Source organism: Pygoscelis adeliae, unplaced genomic scaffold (assembly GCF_000699105.1).
Source record: "Pygoscelis adeliae isolate BGI_AS28 unplaced genomic scaffold, ASM69910v1 Scaffold370, whole genome shotgun sequence".
NCBI lineage: Eukaryota > Metazoa > Chordata > Aves > Sphenisciformes > Spheniscidae > Pygoscelis > Pygoscelis adeliae.
In genome coordinates, this window is record NW_008823870.1 from 172,364 (window position 1) to 193,075 (window position 20,712).

Genomic DNA, 20,712 nt, shown 5'->3' on the forward strand with positions numbered 1-20,712 from the left:
TGTCTCCCGCACCCCTCGCCCCCCACTCCCGTTTCAGTCCCACAGTGCCCTGAGGGGAGCCGGCCCCGGGCAGGCAGGTGTTAACAAGTGGCAATACATGAGGCAGCTGGGGTCAGGCCGCCCCGTGAAGGATGCGGGCGGGAACGTGGGCTTGGACCCGACCGTGGCAGGACCCGGTGGGCCGGGCTTGAGGCGCGGGCGGGACGGGGAAGACTTGAGGAGAGGACTCCCCCTCCCCCGGCTCCCCCGGCTCCCCTGCGCTGCAGTGATTCGGTGCTGGTGCTGTGTCGGCTCTTCTGGTGGGAGGGTGTCTGGGGCGGGGGGTGGTGCCGGGCTCTGGCGAGGCCTGCCGTGCTGCTATTCTGCAGTGTCCCTTACACCTGCCTGTGTGTGTGGGACAGGCCAACATAGTTGATACCGGTGCATATGTGTAGTGCATGGGTGCACACACACGCGTGCACGCGCACGCACACACACACACACACACACCCCCCACCCCCTACTTGCTCTCAGCCAGCTTCTGGGCAGGATGTGGCCTGCTCCTCTGGCCATCTTGTGTGAGTTAATGCATCTTGGTGTACATTTCAGGGCTGCTGCCTGTGTGTGTGACCCCAGTTCTCTGTGGTAGCACCCTCAGAAGTGGTGCAATTACACTGCCTTACTAGCAAACACTTGGCCTGAACTGCTGGGTCTATGTGGTGATTTTGAGATCTCATTGTGGTTATACAGTGGGAAAAGTGTGCATGCTTTTTTTTATTTTTATAATCGTGTCAGCATGTGCCTTGCATCACCTGAGGGCAAGTGCAAGATGCTGAAGGGTGAAGGCCTGCCAAGGTAGGTAGGTTTGTTCCTATCCCTCTCACTGGTTGTGAAGGGCTCTTGACATGACCTAAGCCCAGAAGTACACCTGGGCTCATTTCTCAGAGACCTAGCAGGCTTATGCCTATACTGGGCCTGGCTGGGATGAAGTTGATGTTCTTCATCGCAGGCTGTACAGCACCGTCTTTTTGATGTGTGACCAAAACAGTGTTGATAACATGCTGATGTTTTGGCTGTTGCTGAACAGTGCTTGCACAGCATCAAGGCCTTCTCCGTTTCACATGCTGCCCCCACAGCGAGTAGGCTGGGGGAGGGTGAGAGGCTGGAAGGGGACACAGATGGGACAGCTGTGCCAAACAGACTGAAGGGCTATTCCGCACCAGATGACAGCATCCTCAGCAGTAAAGCTGGGTGGGATGGTGGTGGTCTTTCCAAGGTATTGGGTGGCTGGTGCGAGGTAGTGAGTGACTGTCTTTGCATCACTTGTTCTTATTTTTGTTCTTTTCTGTTTTTCCCTTCACTTACTGAACTGTCTTTATTTCACCCCAGGCATTTTTTTTCTCACGTTTGCTCTTCCAGTTCTCGTCCCCCGTGCTGCTGGGGAGAAGGGGGAGGTGGGGGAGTGAGCAACCAGCTGGTTGATGCTTACTTTCTGGCCAGGGTCAACCCACCATGATGCTAAAGGAACCCAGGAATTAACAGGCACATAAAATGGAAAATTAGGGAAGTATCTGTGAGCAAACTGTGGAGTCAAATGCTGATTTATTCTTAAAGAGAAACATAATTAAACTTGTTTCTCTGTAGTCCACTAGAAACTCTATTAATGAAATCTCATCTTCTGTTGTGGTCCTGGGTTTTGGAAGAACTTACTCATAACACTACTAACATAGTCACTCACAGACCAGATGATTAATCTATTACAGCTGTTTTTCCCTACTTAGGCTAGCCTTGCAGTCAGGTACAAAATTTGCATTATTGAGGGTTGGTTCATGTAACATGTATCTGTTCAGTACAATAGTTCGCTGTTAAGTCTCAGTTATTAGTATTACTGCGTTATTAAGTGTGACCTCTTACATTTTTGCATCTGCAGGCCTCTTGAATTCTTCTAAGATTCGCCTCTGCTTTATGCACAATGTAGGATTTAGCAGTCTCCTACTAGGTGTGCATGGTTTCTCATGAAAAGCCCAGATGCCCTGCCCTGAAAGTGATTGTCTACTGAAGAGGCACTGAAAATAATTTGATCTTGGAGAAGCTAGTCGTCCATAGATGAGTACGTGTCTGCCATGTATATACGATTATATAGAAGTGCTTTAAGTCGTGCTAGAAAACCTCATCAGAATTGAGGCCATCTAAGTAAGGGCTGGTGAAATATTTACAAATATGTAGTATTATGTCATAATCATAGAATCATTAAGATTGGAAGAGACCTCTAAGATCATCAAGTCCAGCCGTCAACCCAACACCACCATGCCCACTAAACCATGTTCCTAAGCAACTCATCTACACGTCTTTTAAATACTTCCAGGGATGGTGACTCAACCACTTCCCTGGGCAGCCTGTTCCAATGTTTAACCACTCTTTCAGTGAAGAAATTTTTAAAGAAATGTCACCTTACATAATTTCACAGAATGTTTCCAAATTTGATAAACTACAGCATATTGCCTTCAAAACTCACTTCCACCAAACCAGGCTGCTAGCGGCAGCTGGGCAGAATTTGTATTTTAAGGACAACTGGATTTCTAATGCTTTTGTGTAGTTGCAGTCATCTTGGCAAAACCTGTAATTTGAAGCTTGGATATTATGGGTAGATGGGTACCCAGCATCTGTGTTTTTAAAAGTTTTCCTTTCTGCTGTAAGCACGTGGACAACACTCAAAAAGGAAAAGTTTCTGCTTGGGGCGAGGGCCTGCAGGGAAGAAACAGAGAGGGTGGCTGGTGTGTACAGGTTTTGTCTAGCAGCTGCCAGCATGGGAGCCGCCGGCAGGGCCTCAGGTCTGAGCCGGTAGTGCAGATCAGCATTGTGGAGCTCTGGGCTGGCCTCCGAACTGGAGAAGGACCGGGCTGGCAGTGCTGCACAGGGGAGCTGCAGAGCACCATGGGGCAGCGGCACACTGCAGCAGGACACCTGGACGAGTTTGCTGCCCGAGAAATAGCTTCTCTCAAGCATGCCGCTTTACACACCAGATGAAGGTTACACACTGGAAAACAGCAGCAGAAAGGGCTGCAGATCCAGGGACTGTGTTGTTGCCTTTAGTGAATCCCACCATGCTCCAGGGGCCGCACACCTGCTAGTGGGTAGACTGTGGACTGTTCAGATTATAACCTGTAAGAAACCAGATGCTACTTACAAGCAGGTCATGTAAAAACCCACTTTTTTTTCATGGTTACTTACAGTGAATAAAGGACTACATCATTCTTTTAAACTAGGATGGAAGAGACGTGTTTAAAAAAAGGTGCACACTTTGTATGGGGAAATTTTCTTTGTTTTTAATTTACAGCAGAAAGAATATAAAGCATTCAGAAAACATTTTCCATATTTTAAGGGCAATTCAAAACATTTTGCATGGTTCCAGCAGCTGAGTTCTTCAACAGATCCATTGATTCAGTGATGCTTTACATGCACGGTTACAAAAATAAAACTTACAAAAGAGAAGACATCTATACTAGTTTTACATGCAAGTCTTGGGGACCCCCCATTGGGCACCAACTATTGTGTGGAACTGCCATAAGCGTGCAACCAGAGAGGGGGTTCATGTTATATTCTGTATTTCTTTCACACAGTATTACTGCTGTCAAATGTGTTTCACAAAGGAGCAATTCCATTATCAGAAGACAGAAGGTCTGGCTCCTGGCACTTGGGAATTCGAATTTTCCCGGAAAGCTGCACTTACTCATCTTCTGTGAAAATGTAAGTTCCACAACCAAGAAAAGGGTGAGCAGAATCACTTCACTGCGGGGGGAGTCTTTCTAACTCCCCAGTGGTACACTGAAGGGTTACAGCCCGACACAACAAAGCACTTAGAAGCTGTACTCGGCTTAAAGCATGCAAGTAGTTCTGTTGCGCCCGTGGAATTGCTTGCATGTTTAACAGCAAGTACATGCTTAAACGTTTGGCTGAAGCAGGATCTAGATTAGTAGATACACCACCAGGCCCATGGATCTGGAAGAGTAATTTGAAATAGCTCTGTATATTACTGAATCATTTTCTGGAAAGACAGGGAGTTAAACATTTCCACTGAGGTCACTACTCTTGTTAGGAAAAGGTCAATTCTATATTGTCACATATCAGTTAATGGGAGCAACATTTCGGTTTCAAAATGTCAGAGTTCTTCCAGTATTAATACAGAGCATTTCCAATTCATTCCAAAGGAGTCTCTTCGGCGTCTCCTGTTCTGTTTTTGTGTGAGAGAAAAATTTAATGGTTAAGGTCCCAATTCCATACAGTAAATTGAGGCTATGAGGCTGCCCACAGGCACAGTGTGAGCGCCACGCCATTTGTTTTTCTTTTTTCCCTTTTTTTTTTAGATTGAATCAGGTCATAAAGCAGCAGTTCAGAAATGTACAAGAGAATTCTGATAATGAGCTATAGCACATCTACTGTTAATTCAATGCTGGCAGTGAAAAGAAGTAATTAAAAACAGGTACAATTATAGAAAAGGCACCAAGAGCACTGACCCCAGTTTTTTTGCCACAATCTTTGTTTTTACTCTTCTTTTAAAGACACCAGTTTAAAAGCTTCTTACATGTGAATATTTTTAGGCTTCACAACAAGCCTTGTGTTTAAACATTGCAGTTGGTGGCCGGGATCAAGCAAGAACAACTATTCCAAAACTAACAATCTCAAATTTACACCAGTCCATTCAGAAATTTTAAACTGCCACAAGCAAAACAAACACACAGGAGCAGTTTCTGATCTCAGACGCATGTACATAACTCACGGTAACGACACAGACTTCAGGAGTTTCCTCCCTTACATTCCTGTGTAATAAAGATCAGAACCTGGTTCCCGTTGTCGAGAATTTGTGACAGTTTTAAATTAGTAGTTCAATTTAAAAAAATCTAATTTCTTTGGCTCCTCACTATGTGGAAATAGCAATATACCATGACACCCCTACAAGATCAGTTTGCATCTTTTTTTAAGTTTTACTTAATTTTTTAAAATTTTTTGTGCAATTTTTATTACATTTTCTGACTTCCAGCAGGAGATATGAAAATGTGAAACATATTTTTCTACTTTCATACTATTTCTTTTTTTTTTTTTTCATTTTATGTTCATTCTAAGTGTTCTTTATTGGAGTGAGTGTATGGTGTTAAGCTAGATACGGTTTTTGTACTCTTATGATTATCTGCTTTGCAAAAGTAACTTAATTTTCTTAAGCAATATTAGCATTCACATTACTTGGCACCATTGGCAAAAAAAAAAAAAAAAAGACGGGGGAAAAAATAAGGAAGGAAGGAATAAATAAATTAAATCCAACCAAACCAAACTCCTGGTAGCCAAAATCAAATGTAAACATATCCTTTTTTTTCTTTTTTTTTTTTTTTAAAGTAATGTTGCTCTGCCTTTTTTTCCTAAGTCTAAATACAGTAGCTCTTTTTTGCCATTTAGTCATGCTTTAGCAAAAATGTTCTTCTAAAGAACATTTAAAATAAAGTTTCTTATAGTGAAATAAAGTTTTTGTTTCATTTTACAGACCATAGCCACTAATGCTTTGCTTTGTTCATTTCTTTTTCTTGAGTTCATGCACATATCTCTTTGTTTTAATATATACAATATGTACAAACAATACATCCACACTCTTCTGGTTCATTCAGACAAAACTATACAAATAATAATTTTATCTTGCCAAGTTATTGACCCTTTGTGAATAAAATATTTAGTAATTAATCAATATATTCCCTTTCAAATATTTTTTTCTCATTTTCCAGTTCTACCTTCTATATATACAGAAACTGCCCAGATTTTGATGAAGTAGCCAAAATAAGAAATTTACTGGCCAGAATGCAGCACCACTCTGATCTTTAGGTGGTATAAAATGTCCAGGCAACATATGTATGTGAGACTGCAAAATGACAAGAGGATTGACAAGTACTTAAGATAAAAAGCTACACGTTTTACAGATTATTTTAAGAACTTAATTGAAATAATAGTACATGAAAGTAAGGCTAGAAAATAAAGTGCTGAATATGAGAGAAAGTACATGACAATTGATATGTTTGCAGGTTCTAGTAAAAATACCAAAAAAACTTTTTAAAACTTGCTTAAGCTGCTCTCTCCATTCCTCATGCATTACCCGTTTATCTCATACACCAACCCCTTCTGTAAGTTCCCACGGGATGTATTAAAAACCTGCAGATTTAAAAAGTTGCATTAAGTGTGCTGTAGAGATTTAAATCAAACACAAAGGACAGAGGTGCGAAGGAAATGAGGATGCATGGACCCAATAAAGATGTACTGATCTAAGCCCCTCCACTGAGACTCTCAAAGCTTCAGTTTCTTGGAGATGACCGATAGGCGCAGGAACAGCATTCTTGCGTTGCTTGTGCATTCCCACCTTTTCTTAACAATATTTTTGGTATAATATTTGTACAGTTCCACATGTTGTTTAATACAGCCCTATATGAAAAGGATAATTAATCGCTTCTTCCTTCTCGGAGAATGAAGCAACTCACAATTTCCTCCTGGTGTCTTTTGTTTTCCCCATGATCCAACAGAAGATTGAGTTCCAAGATGTCTTGCTGAACAAATTAAAAGTTGTCCATGAAAGTGCAAATGCAATGACCAAAACATTACTGTTAAAATCCTGCAGCTGGTATTTCCAGAACTGCAGTGGGTATTTTTGTTGTTGTTGTTGCATGTCTCTGCTAAAAACAGAAAATGAAAACAGTCTGAAAAGCAATGTCACATTGCTACGGGATGCTGCTGCGTATCTTCAAGTTCCTTGGCCTTTTTCAATTCTTTCACTCTGAAAAAACAAAGAGGAGCTATATAACACTTCTATTGCATATCTCTTTCCAGACAGAAAAATCAAAATGATTCCTCATTCTAATCTCCCGTGGAAAAGAGCCAGCTCCCAGAGAAATGACAGGAGGGTAATACATTCCTGACACCACAAACAGTTGGAAGCGCAAGAATGGGCTGCTAGAAATCCAAGACAAACACATTTGGAAGGATACACTTATTTCCAGCTACTGTTTCTTCCTGATATTTGTAACTACAGCTGGACTTCGTTCTGGTATCGGCCTATTTAATCGCTTGGAAGTTTTTTGGACTGCTGTTCATTACTGATTTTGCAGCTGCCTGCTAGTCCAGCTGTTCTGGCAAAGGGGCTTTTCAGCGTTGACCTCTTTTCTCCATACAACGCTGAAGCGGCAACAATTTGATGCTGTGCCCGGCCCAGTAGGGGAAAAAATCAGTCAAGTCATACTTGCAAGGGAAGCTTGATGTTGATACAGAATCTCACGTAAGAAAGTGTTTATATGCGAGTAGAAGGAACTGGTATGGGTGTGAAGAAAGATAATTTACTTCACACTTATTCCAACTTCACACTTATTCCAGCTTCTAATAGCTGTATTTTCTAGCATGCTGTTGGTAGTAGATTCATGTTTTTTCCCAGCCAGCAGTGGAGGACGCTGCGTGCCAAGGGAGATGAACCTACAATGTGGAAGAGTCACTTTCCCTAGATGTGGCCTGATGCTTCAGTTCTCAGCTCTTTAAAATACATGCAATACATTACCTCCTCTAGCACTTGTCAGCATAAGAACTAAATCATCACTGAAAGCTGAAATAATTAAAAATTAAATTAAAAGGATGAACAGAAGGGAATAATTTCAATTCCATCAAAGAAAGCTGAATTCTGCATCGGTGCTGGAGTAGCAGCAATCCTCTGCTCAGGCTGACAAACTGGCTGTGTATCAGTGAAGGCTTCCTGCAAAGGAGCCAAAACAAATCCATAGGGACTTCCCGTGCTGCCCCTAAACCCGAAGGCAGGTGCCCAGCTGAGCTTGTGGCAGCTTAGCTCTGCCTCCTTTTGCAGGGAGCTCCTTTCCGCAGTGCAATCCCTTTGCCACTTGCCTCCACATGTCTTTCCTCTGCTACTGCGAGGGGAGGACCACCCCAAAAAGGAGTAGAACACCGCCTAAATTAAGTGATTTAGCGAAGTATGTACATGCCCAACTGATGTAGCAAAAACTTGAAAGGACAAATAACAAAGGTATGGTACAAAGAATTGCGTCAGAGCTGCAAGTGTGTAACCGAATCCAACTAAGAGGGAATGGATTTAACAAAGCCTGAGTAAATATAGATAGTAAAAGGTGTTGGGAGAGCTAAGCAGCAGCAATGCCAGTCTGTTGCTTCTCCATGTAGACTTCCACTCACACATCCTCTTTTGGCTCTCGCACCAGCCTGCTAATAGAAGGATACAATGAAGGCTATAAACTGACCTCTATAAATACACCTCCATTTCACCGTTTCATTTATTAACTTTTCTGCACGTATTATTACTCAGAATCACAGTCAAAAGGGAGCTAGCTGCTTTTAACTCTTTGTTTTAGCTGACTCAAAGCTCTAGCACTCATAGGCGTTCTCTTCATTTGTGAAACTAGGGGAAACAGGAGTCAATGAGTAAATCACACTAACCAATATGCAGGTCAGACCTTTGCTAATTACCTTAATTCCACCAAACTGTTTGAGAATATCACATATGGAAAGACAGAGGGCTCTGCCAGTCCAAATGCATGTGCCGTTTTCAGTGCCTGAAGACCTACATCCAAGGGGCCACGGCACTCCTCTGAAATCCAAGTCTGGCAGAGGGGTGCCTCAGTACAGCTCTCCCAGATGCCAAGTGCTCTGATCCTCTGGCTGAGGAAGGGGCAAGGCAGCAAGCGGCACCACCAGTTCTGAATTCCTACTTGGGTAGTGCTGTGCTGAGTCTAAATGCCTGCTACAACTTCACAAGACATTTTCTACAGGAAAATTTTGGCTCTATGCAAGCTGGTGTCTAAAAGACCCTGCTGACATCAGGGGAGCGGGGGCTTCGGCACTGCACAGAAGGCAGCAGCAAGTCTCTGCTCGTCCCCAGTGGGTGATGCTGTATTATGGTGCTACCTGCTGGGTAAGTCCAGATCATCTTTTCATTATAGGAAACAGGAAGACTGGTACAGTGAACTGAAAATGCTCACAAATGACAAATTGACCATCTTCAGTATATTTAGTTTTCTTTCTTTTCTTGCAGCAGAAAAGCAGCCTCTCCCTTGAAAGTATTACTAGTATTTCTACTACTGCACCGCTTAGAAGCAGGTGAGCCAAGAGCACTGCTGTGCTAGAAAAACGTGGTGTGCCTCTGTGCACTAGGCAATTTTTAAGGCTTACATTAACTACATTCAAGAAACCATCTATTAATGCATGATCTGCAGTGCAACTTCCAAATGTTTTCTGTTGCACTTCAGTACTGTAATGTAAAATTGACCTGTTATTATAGATCTCTTGCTGAGAACATGCACATTAGATAAGCTGGTGGCTCTTTCACTGAGACATGCTATACCTTAGTTTAGCACTTCAACATGCAAGGACTATACTAACAAAGCACTTTTGCTGGAAGAATGCAAGACATGCTTTGCTGCAAACTTCAACCTACAGCATGCAGTATCTGTACTGGTGCAGACCTATTGAATCTGTTTAACAGGAACACACATGCCAATGGAAGTTAATTACCACAGCACTCAACATTTGCACTAGTACAGATCCTATTCAGAAATATGCACCACTCTTCCTTGGTCAAGTGTACTTTACATTGGTTTACAGATTCTCAGGCTTATAAAAATGTTGTAAGTGCAACAATAATTACTGCTTAAAAACACAAGCACACACTAGTACAGAATTTCTCTACAGCAAAGTTACAGACTTTGAAATTTGTCATGGGTACTTTACTGCAAGATGCTGTTTAGTACGTAATGGCTTAAAACAAACCCTGTATTCCACAGCATTTATAAACTTAAGCTTCGAGATGATGACCATCCAACTTTATTAAGCTACCACATTTTTTTAATTCAACTAACCTCTGTGTTCAGTATACATAATTGTGCATGTGTTACCTTAAAAATGGGAGTGCAGGTAGGTACTGCAAGTCCTTTATTTGTGTAATACACTGCCCAATAGGTATGAAGACCTGCAGTCTGCAGCTGACAAGCTCTCCTCGTCGCTCAGAAGAGCTGGCACTGAGAGGCCAGAGAAGTTCTCCCCTCTCCTGGCAGCAGGCTCGAGGCAGCCCTGCTCAGCTGTGGGATCTGCAGCATAGCACAGCCAGAGTGGAATTGAAGTACCTCTAACTGCTACCAATAATCGAGCGAATCCATGGCCAGACCAACACTTGGGAAGCACTGAAGTGTTGTTGTGAATGCCCTGCTTCTTCCCCAAACCAGGGCTAAACATGAAGTGCCAGAACCACTGTACGCATCAAGCTAGATACCAGACGAAGGTAATCCATTTACTTCATCATTTAAACTAACTGTTCTTAAACAAGCCTCTGAATTGCTTTATCAAGAGAACCTAAAACTGTTTTCAACCAATTAATTCTTTATTGGATAGTCCATACTGCAGCCTTTCCTGTGTCTTAAAAGTCCTTTCAGTCCTCATTTAACACTTTTCTTTTTGAGTAAGTTCCTTACTCAGTGGTACTTTGATTTGATTTTGTTACAACAATGTAAAGTGTCAACATGAGTGTGGGGCTGGTATTTCCTCTTCATTAATGCTCGGTGTAATAAACCCTCTAAATTTTCAAATGCAGTTAAAAATACAGTTTGATCAGGGAAGAATTTTGGACAAATTAGGACCCTTGAAAATAGAAATCCACTGAGTAAGTGCTGCTAGGAGAGCTTTTAAGTGAACAATATAGTATTGCCTTCATGCTAGAAGGCAACCTTCTTTTGTTCTTATTTTTCCACTTTTAAATTCAGGCAGGGGAAGAGGGCCAAAGTGTAGCATTTCCAGTTACAAGCATTAATAAACTGCTCTAAGAAGAAGAACACTACTGGAATTTATACAACGGTACAGCAGACAGGATGTTCTTAGACAAGAGGTTTCAATCCAGTTTGGCAGACTTACAGTGAGACCTTTCCCCCCCGCCCCCTTTAAATAACAGAAAAAATGAGAGCGCTGAAAGCAAGTAATACCAGCAGGCCACGTGCTGATGGATGGTGTGCAAACCTCTCCAGAGGTCTACAGGCACAGGCACGCTGGTTTGGATCACTTCTGGAAGTGCCTCCAGCTGCATGGGGACTGGAAGTGAGGACAGTTCAAGTGACACACAGCTGCAAGCCAGAGCGCACCAGAAAGGGTAACAGGCTCTGGCTGTTGCAAGACTCCAAACAAGAAGTACCATCCTACTTCAGCAGCCATTGAAACCATGCACAGGACTGCAAGGACCATAAATTTGGCTTTGCACTGGTGAAGCCTTCAACAAAAACCTCCTCAAATTACATTTCCTCTAGACAGTAAGCGCCTCTAAGGTACAAGTCATTTGCCTCTAAGGTACAAAGTCATTCCCTCAGCAATTGCTGAAGAGCAGATGGACGGAAAAAAGCACGTGCAATAGAGATGACCACTGGTAAGGTGTGTGAATCACAGCCGTGGTGCTGACGCACTGCAAGGGAAAAGATGATTCAACTGTGAGCTTTGAACCCTGACACTCGGGAGCTATGTCCCGGTTCCCAGATTGCTCCAGCCAGACAAAGCTTCTGCCCTTCAAACTGTGTTACTTACTTGGTCACCATACAGGAGGTTGCATCATTACGTGCTGAAGCGATGTAGAAAGCAACAGCCCCATAAGCGAGCAGCAGCTCCTCTCCCCACGTGCCCTCCCCAGTCTTGTATGGGAGTATGTCAGCAAATGAATTAGGCCTACTTAGAAAAAGTTACAGCAAACGATGGCTTCATGGGTAAAGCGTAACACAAAGCTGCTTCATCAAATTTACTCCATAATGCCCAGCCAGGGAAATGTTTAATGAATCTGAATGCTGACGATCAGTAAAAAGGACAGGGTGCAGGAGCCAGAGAAGGCTGTCTGGCGAGTTACCTGTTGCTCTGACAGCTGAAATGGCCTGTGGGACATTTAAGAAAGGGGAGCTCTTGCCTTTTTCCAGATATCTCATTTGGGCAGCAAAACAAAAAAGACAGAAAGGCCCAATAAGAATGACACCCCAGAGCACGCGGTCTGCGATTTAACACACACATTTGAGCTCCAAATACATTCAGCCCCTGCAAGAGGTAAATTAGAAAAGAAATTACTTTGAAAACTTTTGTTGCAGGTACAGTGACGCATATCCCAATATGACATTTTCTCACATTGTCCTGAACTAGAACAAACAGGACTTTTCAACCCCTTAAAATTTTCCCCCATTCTCAATCTTCCTAAGAGACGTAAGAACCCGGGTACTTAAATGCAATGGCTGCTGCATAGCACATATTAAAAACACAAAAAATACAAGTCCTAGGTACACGGGAGTAGGAAAGGGTTTGCTGCTGAAATGCCATAAGAGGGAAGGGTATGCAAAGAACAACAAAATAGAGTAGATGATGTTTATTCAGGTATGAAATAAAGTTGTACTTACCCAGAGGAACTGACTTCAGGTGTCACATGCACACTCCCCAAACCGGAGAGCAGCATTTAATCAAACCGTTAAGAAATAGGGTGGGGATAAGGGGATCTATTTTTAAACGAAAGATGCCATGAACGAATACATTCTTTATTACTCATGATCAGAGATAACAAGTGCACTTGCTCTGCCCCAGAGAGGACAGAAGTTTTGCTGTAGGCAGAAAGTGATCGGCTACCCTAATGATGTGAAAAGATTTGCTCCTTGTGATCTGCTCCAGATCACCTGCCTACCAAGAGCACAGCAGATAGGGTCACAGTTCAAGCAGTCGTGTATTTTTGTTCATGTCCTATATCTGGACTTCAAGCAAAGCTCTCCTTCACAGGAGGCTACAGCGGATGGTTTAACCGATGAGCAGGGAAACATTTGTGTAGCAGGCACTGTGATTAGCTGAAATCTGTCCACCGGAACGGGTTCCCCTGAGATGAAAACTATTACTTAAAAGCAATAGTAACTGGATTTCCCTCCCTAGAAAGTCTTTAATTTCTACTGCAGAAAGATAGCATGTTTTGTCTCACATAAGTTGGTCAATAAAATCTCCCGGCTCTCCCTCTTTACTGATCCTGGTGTAATGTAACCCAAATAAATCCAGAAAAATTAATGAAATAAATTTGAAAAGAGGACATGGAGGCAAATGCTGTGATCATTTATCTGCACACGCAGACTACATAAGTGCAGTGTCAGTGTACAGAATACATCCAATTTGTATATTACAGACATATGTTTGCATGCATCCTTCACCATATATGGACATGTCAGCTTGTGCACATCGGAAGGCCCAGAAATACTTTTCTTATGTGCATGCATGCCAGCAGCATATGCACGTAGGCTGCTATCAGAATGCAAAGCATCAAAGAATCATTTGCTGTAACAGACTTATTCTGGCAGAACAGCAGCTAATACATTTTGTGATGGTTCACAGCTTGTTTTTTCCAGATAAGCAGAGAACTCTCCAATTTCCCGATCAATCCCATAACACTTGCCATTCAAGGCAAAACCTGCAAATGCTACTAAACTTCCAGAATCTGCTTCCTGCTAATTTCTCATACACTGTTACATACACAAAGCCTTAAAGTGCAACAACTATTTCTCCTCCAATACTGATGACCAGCCTCTCAGCTGCACCTAGAGCAGAATCGCCATACAGCATCTGCAGAGCATGCCCTCAGGGGTGGCTTCCCCAGCTTCACTCAAGTCCAGGGAGCTATGCACTAGCTGTGGACCGGGACCCCGCACTTGCTCCTCTTTACAGTCCCCTCTACTAGTGCACTGACCACGCAACACAGGTCAATTTTAGTCTATCTTGAGATTGCAGCATGCATCTGCTCTCTCAGGTAGGAATCCCAGCGTTGAATGGAAAAGCACAATAGCACAATTGCTTTATTATTCTATGTTCAAGTTGTATGCTGCACATTCTTTTCAGTTTTGAATCCAACTGGCCCACTTTGGTATGCACATTTTAAGTTTAAATTATTTTTCTTATTCATAGAACAAAGGTCTTAAAACATATCCCCTCCTGTCTGGCATGCAAAAGTTACACACAGTGCTGCTAGGGGAGAACGCAGCACAGAGACTGTGCCCCGGAGAGCAGGGCACAGCAGGAACTGTGCTGGCATGCCTGCACGCAGCCAGCCGAATCAGTTAAGCAGGAATTCTCTGGAGAGGAGGAAGACTAAGAAGAAAGCACCAAAACTGCAAAAATAGGAGTGGCTGGAGGCAGGAATGTATTTTGAGCATAGTAGCATCTAGCTGCAGACATGCAAGCTAGTCCTTTTTCTTACAGTGTGGGACATGGTCCACGGCTACCCAGACAAAACCAGGAAAGACTGGGAGACCCCCAATTATCTCCAGGTAGTGTTAGAGAACAGGCCTCACCAGTAAGCCCCCTGCTGCAGAATGAGTCTGAGGCAGTGCAGGGAGAAAAACATTTGCTCTGTCTCTTCCTGCAACTCCCATCTCACACCAGTTTCTTCCAATTCTGCTGCTTTTGAAAGGGCTTCACACTCTCGACAGAACTGTAGCATTCGGCTTTTGCTCAGAGAAAAGACAGAGTGGGTGCATCCACCGTTCTGGTTGGCATGGGCCCTGCAGCTCAGCCTTCTCTGTCCCATGACCCAAAGTGTTTTTGGTGGCTGCAAGGCTGGCTCCACACTTGCACACCACAGAGTTCAAGGGTTCCTGACGCAACAGACACACGCTTCATGGCAGGGACTGAGGAGCTGCAGCTCCTTGCTCAGGCCCATCTCGGGGCAGGAGGAAGGAGGTCAGGACACCGCCTGCCAGGGAGGGAAAGCGTGCTGTTGAGCCAGCCCCAGGCCCAGCCAGCTCTGCCCTGCAGCGTACTGCTCTATTGGCTGCTAAATAAAGTGTTGTCATTTGTCTGCAGCATTCATTACTGTCCCATGGATATGGTAACTGACCCCAAGATTAAAGATGGTTAAACTTGCCAATGTTTTTTCGCATAAAAGTAGACACTTACTTATATCCTTACAACAGAGGAAGGTCGAATTATCTAATCAGAATGACTTTTTTTTTTTTTAAAGTTCCTTACGGTGAATTTTATTTTTCTAAAACAAATTGTGTTTTTTTTCTTCAAGAGGCTTTTGAAACCAGACACCCAACTGTAGACCAAAAATTACCAGCCCTAGTTATACACAAAGCATCAGATTAGTAAAAACAAGTCACCCAGTCAGTCCATCATTATAAGAATACAAGCTATTTTTACACGGTTCTTGAATTAACTTGTGTTAGTTGTAAAGCACATTACCATACGTGCTGAGACCTGGAGCTATAGTTTTCCAGCTAACACCTTCACAGTGTTGGTGTCTCTGCAATCAGGAGTAACGATTCTCTTCCTCCATCGGGGCAAGATCCATGAAAGCAGCACTTAAACAGTTAAGGCACATCTGGGCCTTTGTCCCCATTTCATCCACTTCTTACTTCATTTGTCATTACTAAAGAACCCAAACTGTTACTTGTAAAAAACTGAGGGTACCCAAGAAAAAATGGTAGCACAATAGTCATCGTTTGGAAAGAAACGTCATTAGCTATTGCTTCTTTGTTAGGCTCAATAGTTAAACAAATAACTGCCTCCAGCATGCTTAAGCCCAATTCATACTCTCACTCCTAAGTCATAAAAATCATCTCTGCAATTCAAAGTCAGTAAAACACCATAATCAACAATTCAGTTTTCTTTTCTGAATGTTACGTGGAAGCAGGAGTCCAGGTCACCCCTCCCTCTGCCTCTCCTCCCTTGTTGAAGGGAGTAGTAATAAGCACACAAATGGTATTATTTCCAACTGCAGTTTTTGACAAAAACCCTGCTGTCCTACAACCTCTCAAATGCAAGATGGTACTGAGCAGTCAGGCTGACAACTCAGGCATGTGCCTTGAAAGCCACAGCGTTCCCTGCTTGTACAGGGACTGTGACCTGCTATGGGAACGCTTTGGCATATTCCCACCCTGCTGTCGGGTAGCAGACCAGCCTGCTAATGTGACTGAGCATAAAGGCGAGAATGAGACTCCCAACAGAAGCTCACTTGGCACTTACTATAACGCAGTTATAGCGTCTTCATTTCAGTTTTTTTGTCTTCTTTCCCACTACGTAGATTAACAGCTGAGAGAAGCAGTTGTCAAAAAGCTGGCCCTAGTAAGGTAACCAGACGTGTAACTTACCGAAGACCAACTTCTAGAAGATAAGCATTGGTGCTTAACCACCTTAGGGAATAAAAAGCAGTGTGAAGAGCTCTTCTGCTTCTCTCTGGCTCGGGCAGAAACAAATACTCATCTAGAGTAGGCTGCATCTGTACTGCAGCTTCCTACAATCTAGCCTGAATGCTGCCGCAGTCCCATGACAAAGGACATCGTTACTCACTGAGTGTGTGTGAGTGCAGACCCCGTCAAGTTCCAAAGTCTACTAACAGCCATTTTGGATACTGAAAAAATATCCCACCGACAACGCCGCCTAAGCATGCCCATGATGAATATACATGTCCTTTTTCACACATTCATGCATTGGTAACATCTACTGCAGAGCTCTGTCCTGTTATAAAAGCAGCAGTGTTAGTCATTGCAGTAGGGTTAGTTTATAAGGATTCTGTTTTATATAATTAATGGAGGTGAAACTTACTGGCATATCTCGACTGCAGCCCCATGCAAGCAAGCAGAAAGCAAAAATATTTAAAATGGAAGAGAGGAACTGGCTAGCAGGCAGCTACACTCACCCTTTTGTACAGCCTATGGTCCACCAGTGGGCTTCAGATTGCAAAACAATACCAAAAAGCTATTAGCACACACATGGCAATAACCATACCTTACCAAGAGCTTCACTTCAGTGAGGAGGAGACAACACTTCTGCTTGCCTGGAGAGAAAGAACCCTTCCCACTCCTGCCTACCGGACTCCTCCTCTTTACCAGAGAAGAGCAGTCCCGTGTTTAGGTGTTTTAGGGCAGGAAGCAATAAGCAAGTAAAGTAAACGCGATACTGTCATCCCTGTGGCACTTCTAGCTGTATCCTGCCTTCTCTTGCAGCAATCGTCTGCTTTCTATCTCATTCCAAATGCTACTCCATAAAAACCACTGCAGATCATAATCACAGCCTAGCAATGGTGTAGATACCTCTCAGAAGAGTAACATTTTCCTAAGAATTGGAGAAAGAATAGGAAATAGGGGGTTACCTTCCCACTGAAAGCTGACTGTATGGACCATATATGGATTCAGCTCAGCAAACCCAAACCCACTTCGGAGCTCTCGGATCTCCTTTGCAGCTCTAGATGTGTCATATCTGGGGATCCCTGAGTAGGTGGAGTCTTTCCAAAACCATTGAATACGCAAACCCTTAATTCTGCCTCACACAGGACAGTGTGCCAGGAGACAGCTCAACTCACAGTAGGTGTAATGGCAAGTTTTAGGTTGAAAGTTAGTCAAGGGCCAGCTGACAGGTCCAGGCACCACTGGAAGACGGGCAAAGCTCTCCTGGGAGGCCAGGAAGTTTCTGTTTCTTATTCGCAAACAACACTTCTGTGACAAGTCATGTTGATACCATGTTATGGCTGATGCATGTTTTTCACCAGATTTTTGAAAATATGACAACAGATGGATAAATAAGGTTTTTTTTTCCCCAAAGTCAAAAGGAAACAATACATGTCTGACCATCAGAATGACTGCTGCTGATGAATGACCACTTTTATCTCCATGACACCTGACAATATTCAGCTACTAGAGCTCCCATATCTTCTCTAAGAATACATTTGACCAAAACTTACATTTCTTTTCTGATTTTCATTGACGTCTATGCATCCATTACCGAGAGAGCTCCAACTGCAGAACCTCTCTCGTTAACTCTCACAAAACATCTGAAATACTGTCTGATCAGGCAACAAGCATAAGTTCAGGAGAGAGAAAACACAAGACCAACACGCCTATGCACCTTGGATCCTCAAGCTGATAGGAATCATGTTTGCACTACTGAGCCTTTGCGCCAAAAAGCTAATAGGCAAAACAGGACAAGACAACCATTTAAGCTGTTCTGAATGCTAGCAGAGAAAGAGTTCTCATCGTTGGCTTAAAGTACACTTTGATCAATTTAAAATAGGAAAAAAACAACCAACCACATGGTTGCTAGGGGAAAGCCTGAGTAAAGCTTGCCTAAAGGCTACAGAATAAGCTCTTAAGAGTAATTTATTGGCCCAGCAACAGAATCTGCTTGTGGACAAAAACCTAGGTTAAACAGTTTCATTTTTTTTAAGGTTGAATTTCTGAACTTCAAGAATTTACTGCCTTTTCACTTAGCTCACTATCCTTATGACAGACTGCAAGTGGCTTTTACAGCCTCCTCCCCTAACTCTGTCTTATCAGCTAACAGAAATCTGCTACAAGATCATGTTTCTTTGATGTTCCTGTGCATGCTCTCTTTTCTCTCACTCTCTCAGATTCTCCCAAAATATCTGTCATTTCTATCCCTTGTACTGACAAGGCACTGTGGTTTAACAAGTGGCTCCATAGTGCTATTTTTACGCTACAGAGCATTAAATAACATTAGATGTTCATTGTTATGGCTTGCCCCTGGGTGTTCAGGAGCTTGGATGGCTGAAATATTTCTTTGCAGAGCCTGAGGCTTTCTTGATTTCTTGTTTATAGCAGCAGTGTGCTAATTTTGAGCATTTCAAGAGGAGTCTGTGATGGGATTCCAACAAGCAGTACTCCTGAAACAGTGTGTGGGGCTGTTAGCCTAAGTACCAGTCACATCATCATCAGCAGTATCCTGTGCGAGCGTTACATGGGATGCACAGTAGACTGAATGGATATAATTAGGAGGCTTATATAGAGATGGTTTTAAACTCACTTAACATCCTAAGTTTCATTACTCTATCCTTAGAAAAAGGTAAGCAAAAAAAGTCAAGCAGTGAGGAATAAATGCAATTATTAAGACACAGAAAATTCAGAAAGCTTGAAGAAGAGCAGATGAGAAGGAAGCAATTCCCTCATCTTCTACCTGGTACCCCAGTGTACATGCACCACGAACAGGGCAGCTCAGAAAGGGGGGTGCTGAGCCAAGCTTGGGAAAGAATGAATGCGGGTGGTCTCACCAGGATATGGCTGTGCTGGGGAAAGCGCATAGATCTCCCCCCTGGGGCGGGGTGGGTGTGTGTGTGTGTGTGTGTGTGTGTGTGTGTGTGTGTGTGTGTGTGTGTGTGTGTGTGTGTGTGTGTGTGTGTGTGTGTGTGTGTGTGTGTGTGTGTGTGTGTGTGTGTGTGTGTGTGTGTGTGTGTGTGTGTGTGTGTGTGTGTGTGTGTGTGTGTGTGTGTGTGTGTGTGTGTGTGTGTGTGTGTGAAGAAGCAAAGCAAACGGGTCAGCCTGAGTCAGCTGAGGTGCTGAAGCAAGTGAAGCTCTGTTTTAGTAAGTAGATCTGTATCATTTCCAGTATTATGCTTTGCCCTTGCAGTTGTTTACACAAGCAGGAGACTTCAATCTGTTTGTCTCCAAAATCCTGTGTGGTAATAAAGCTCTAAGAACCTGATTTGTGTGTTGTTCTTCAGTGAGCACAAGCAAGCATGGGGACCAGACGTCTCTGTAAGGTACCGGCAGCCAGGAGAGTCTGAGGGTCCGTGAGATACTCCCCACAGTGTGATCCCAGGATCACAGATGCAGCCTAAGTGCACAGAGCACAAAGTGTTTTGGAAAACGTCTTTCTTCGCAACTGCTTGCTAGAGCTTTTTTGGCAAGCAGGAGAAATACAGGGAAAAAGGCCCAAACTTGTCACATTTCTAAACAGCTCTGTAAATCTAGTAGGCTGGTAAATGTATGCCTTTTTCAAGTAGCTTCTAAATGCTGATTTTGTCATTTTGGTAAGCCTTGCTTTTATTTTTAGCATTTGCCAATGCCAGAATGCTCCTGGCTAAAATTTGTGTCAATTATTAGTATTAGTCACACTAACAGTTTTAAACCCTTATGATTGCTTGGAGAAAGTACATGACCATGAACGTGTGATCGTTTTTATTTCAGAGGGAAAAGCAAGGCAGTTTTGAAACACAGTTAACATCTTCAGTGGAAATAAGTTACTTTTTTCTTTTGTTGCATCCTAGCCAAGAACCATGGACAAATTCCCAAGTAACCACAACCGCTAACAAAGTGCTTATGGACACAGACAGGACTGCATCGTTGCAGAAATTCAAGTACTGCACAGTGTGACATAAGCCAGAGAAAGCCTACTGACAATGGATCCCCCCCCCGCTTCTTTTTATTTCCTGTCTATAAATACCCAAGGCCTAAACCTGTCTCCCAGAGATGCACAGCAGCATCGACGACGCTGCTGAAGAGAGAATAGGTTGACTACGGGCAAAGGGAAGGGTCTTGCCTGCAAACTTCAGTGATGCAAATGAGTAGGGTCTCACTCTACAAAGGAAACAGGAGATGCTGAGAAAGAGGAAGGCAACGAGCTGAAGACAAGAAAAACTGCTGGATTCATGGGCAATTTAAGCCCTGGAGAGTCTAGGTTACTCAACAGCTAGAGACTTAACTGAGTGTGGCTGAAGTGCATGGCGCATCCTGGACATCAGTGGGAAACCCAGTGATACAGCTAGTCGGGAGGTATTCTCTGGGCTTGTGTGTGAGAGTCAGCTGTTAAGAGCTGCTGGCAGGTTGACCCCAGAGCCTCCACGGATGGAAGCGGGCACGTGGCTTCCCCAGGGACTGCCTGGATCTCAAACAGATCTGAGAGGATACAGAAGTTCTGAGCCTCCGC

The 20,712-nt window shown here is 43.4% G+C and overlaps 2 protein-coding genes across 2 annotated transcripts in view; both read right to left on the reverse strand.

The window, feature by feature from the left end:
• Positions 1-2,985, reverse strand: part of VAMP3 (vesicle-associated membrane protein 3) — a 7,679-nt gene extending 4,694 nt beyond the window's left edge. The window contains exon 1 of the mRNA XM_009333506.1: positions 2,495-2,985. Coding sequence (XP_009331781.1) covers positions 2,495-2,985 — 491 coding nt within the window. The remainder of the gene's footprint in view (positions 1-2,494) is intronic.
• A 300-nt stretch (positions 2,986-3,285) lies between these two features.
• Positions 3,286-20,712, reverse strand: part of CAMTA1 (calmodulin binding transcription activator 1) — a 336,801-nt gene continuing 319,374 nt past the window's right edge. Inside the window, exons 22-23 of the mRNA XM_009333436.1 lie at positions 16,694-16,724; positions 3,286-6,784 (exon numbers count right to left, since the gene is read on the reverse strand). Of these exons, the coding sequence (XP_009331711.1) occupies positions 6,752-6,784; positions 16,694-16,724 (64 nt within the window). The 3' untranslated portion in view covers positions 3,286-6,751. The remainder of the gene's footprint in view (positions 6,785-16,693; positions 16,725-20,712) is intronic.